The sequence below is a fragment of the Quercus suber genome, unplaced genomic scaffold, assembly GCF_002906115.3.
Source record: "Quercus suber isolate HL8 unplaced genomic scaffold, Cork oak 2.0 scaffold_305, whole genome shotgun sequence".
NCBI classification, from domain to species: domain Eukaryota; kingdom Viridiplantae; phylum Streptophyta; class Magnoliopsida; order Fagales; family Fagaceae; genus Quercus; species Quercus suber.
Window position 1 is genome coordinate 751,926 of NW_027069761.1, and position 3,200 is coordinate 755,125.

The window sequence follows — 3,200 nt, forward strand, 5'->3', positions numbered from 1 at the left end:
CAGTACTGGTTGAATAAACCAAAATCACTGTAGATGGCACTGTAGTTGAGCACATAGGCTCTTTCTATATAGGTAATAGTTATATAAGAAAATGTCATCTTTTAAAACATGAAAGTGTGTATCATTGCCCATATATACAAACACACCCTAAAAGTGATTTAGCCGTAAAGAGCATGGTTTTGGTTGTTTGAATGGCAAGGTCATACAGCTCATACTAATAGGACCAAAGAAAATTCATACAGCTCATACTAGAATTCATCGAAAATTCCAAAGAAATTTGCTTTAATTGGGGGGGTCCATATATTAAGAAGGATTTTAGTACGACATCAGACAAGAAAAATACTTTTCAAGTGTAGTACAATGCATGTGATTCAGTTTGTGGAGGGAGTTCACTCACTTTTCGACCTTATCTAGTTATCGTCCTTTCTTTCGCTACATATACCTTTCTATTTAATTATATAAAATGATATATCACCCTAGGTGGAAAGTGTGTGAACGAATTGTGGAGAGAGATCATTTGGTAGTGAAATGGAAGCTTATAATAATAGGAAGGGAGGTGTATATCTTCTGGCATTCTTAGCGATGCTGATGCTTAGCGCATATTGTTGTAGTTCGGCTGTCCTTGTTGAGAGCAACTCCACTTCGCTGTGCAATGGCGGCCTTGGCGAATGCCTGCTGCTTGAGGACGACATGGAGTTCCCGATGAACCCTTACATACGCCGGGGGCTTTCTGGGCCAAACCATCCAGCTTATGAGACTTTGAATCGCCCGAAACCAGCTTTACCTCCTTGTGGGAATCGTAACGACCCCGCTCCATATTGCAAGCAAAGACTATGTAGGAATCCTCAAGATTCGTACAACCGCGGGAGGTGCTAATAATCTCACTGCACCGTTCAATCTTGGAAATGTGTTCCCCTTCAGCTGCACACTTGTTCTCTTATGTGGAATTATTTTCGTTTTTCGTTTTTTTTTTTTTTTTTTTTTTTTCTATTGAGGATATGCTATATTACAACCAATAAGGATTGTGAATCCATGTATGTGGTGAATCTGTTTGGATACAACTTATTGTTGCTTATTGTTGTTAAAAATTGATTGTTACTAAAAACACTGTAGCAAAATAATTTTTAAATATATGAATAGTACCGTGAAACTCATTTTTAATATTTTTTAATGAGTGAACAGTGTTGCTATAGTGCGTGAATAGTAATAATTGTCTCTTGCACAGTGATTTTACTGTTCATGCACTGAAAAAAAAAAAAAAAAGTTCCGAAACGTGAATTTGAAAACGCAACTCAACTTTCAGTGTTATCCAAACCGGCACGATATATGCATGTTTTCAGTGAATGTATCGTTTGTTTATTGGAAACAGTTCCTGATTACCACAATGTGCTAAGGGTGACGTAAATTGATGCAAGCTCAAAAAAGTCTGGAAAAAGAAAAATTGATGGACTAAGATAAAACTGATATAGGAATTTACAAGCTATCAGAAAAATGAAGAAATTCTATATTTCATTCATTAACAAAGTAAGAGTACAATGCTTTATATACAATAGGGATCATAAACTAGCCTAAGTAACTGCTACTAATAGACATGAAACTAACTCTTACACGTGAGTATATAGAAATAACTAACACTCTCACGTGTAATCAACAATTAAATCAAATGCTAAACTACAAGTCAATGCTCATAATACTACAATATAGAAGCTACCAATGTCGTTTATGCAGTGCTCATTATTCTAATCAAGCTCCATTGTTCACACACTCTGCTCTTGTTACTTCCTTGTGATCAACACTTTCACTTAAATTTTCAGTTACACTTTGATACTCCCCCTCAAGAGCAACTGGTGTGTGTATATTCATCATTCCCATCTTGCCAACAAGATTAGAAAATTGATTGTAACCCAATGGTTTGGCAAGCATGTCTGCTAATTGACAATGAGTCCTCACATGATTAAGCTTGATAAACCTTTCCAAAACCTTGTCCCTGACCACATGATAGTCTATTTCAATATGCTTTGTCCTCTCGTGGAAAATTGGATTGGAACAAATGTGCAATGCTGCTTGACTATCACAAAACAACAATGCCTCTTTATCATGTTTAACTCCAATGTCTTTGAAAAAGTATAAAATCCATACAATTTCACATGTTGCAACTGCCATAGCTCTGTACTTAGCTTCTACTGAAGACCTTGAAACTGTGGACTGCTTCTTTGACTTCCAAGACACCAAGGAATCTCCAATGAAGATACTATAACCTGTTACAGACTTCCTCGTGTCACAACATGAAGCCCAATCAGCATCTGCAAACCCCTTCAAGTGTAAATCTGTCTTAGAAAAAAACATGAGACCCTTTCCTGGTTCATTTTTCAAATATTGTAAGATTCTATAGGCTGCATCCAGATGTGGCTTTCTTGGTTTAGACATGTATTGACTAAGCTTATGAATAGCAAAAGTGATATTTGGCATTGTGATTGTTAGATACAATAACCTACCTATTAACCTTCTGTAGCTGCTTGGATCTTTAAGCTCTTCTCCCTCCAATTGACTTAATTTGAGACTTTGTTTCATAAGGGTCTTAGCTGGCTTACATCCTAGCATATCAGCATCATTAAGTACCTCAAGAGCATACTTTCTCTGACAAAGAGCAATTTCTTTGTTTGATCTGGCAACCTTCAGTCCAAGAAAATACTTCAAGTCACCTAAGTCCTTGAGCTTGAACTTGTCATCCAGCAGAACCTTGAATCTGTCTATCTCAGTCTTATCCTTACAAGCTATTAAAACATCATCCACATACACCAAAAGAACCATGAAAACATCACCTTGCCTTCCAGTAAACAAAGAATAATTGGCTTTGGACTAAATGAAGCCAAGTTGAAGCAAAGTGCCAGAAAACTTGGCAAACCATTGCCTAGAAGCTTGTTTAAGTCCATATAAGGACTTATTTAACTTACAAACTACCTCCCCCTAGCTATGAAACCCTTATGGAAGAGCCATATAAACTTCCTCATCCAAATTACCATGAAGAAATGCATTATTCATATCCAATTGACTAAGAAACCAGCCTTGAATTGTAGCCACAGCAAGGAGTACTTTGACAGAAACCATTTTGGCCACAAGGGAAGAAGTCTCAAAATAGTCCATACCCTTTTTCTGTGTAAAGCCTTTAGCAACCAGCCTTGCCTTGTACCTCTCAATTG

At 36.9% G+C, this 3,200-nt stretch overlaps 1 protein-coding gene across 1 annotated transcript; it reads right to left on the minus strand.

Annotated features, from left to right (window-relative positions):
- Nucleotides 1-1,743: 1,743 nt before the first annotated feature.
- LOC112038210 (uncharacterized mitochondrial protein AtMg00810-like) lies at nt 1,744-2,811 on the minus strand. The gene has a single exon (XM_024071015.1). It carries the CDS (start codon nt 2,809-2,811, stop codon nt 1,744-1,746), a length of 1,068 nt encoding a protein of 355 aa, XP_023926783.1.
- Nucleotides 2,812-3,200: the final 389 nt, after the last annotated feature.

Bases quoted from the DNA above. Each gene is read 5' to 3' on its own strand.
- LOC112038210 (XM_024071015.1), bottom strand. From the start codon at position 2,811: ATGGTTCTTTTGGTGTATGTGGATGATGTTTTAATAGCTTGTAAGGAT.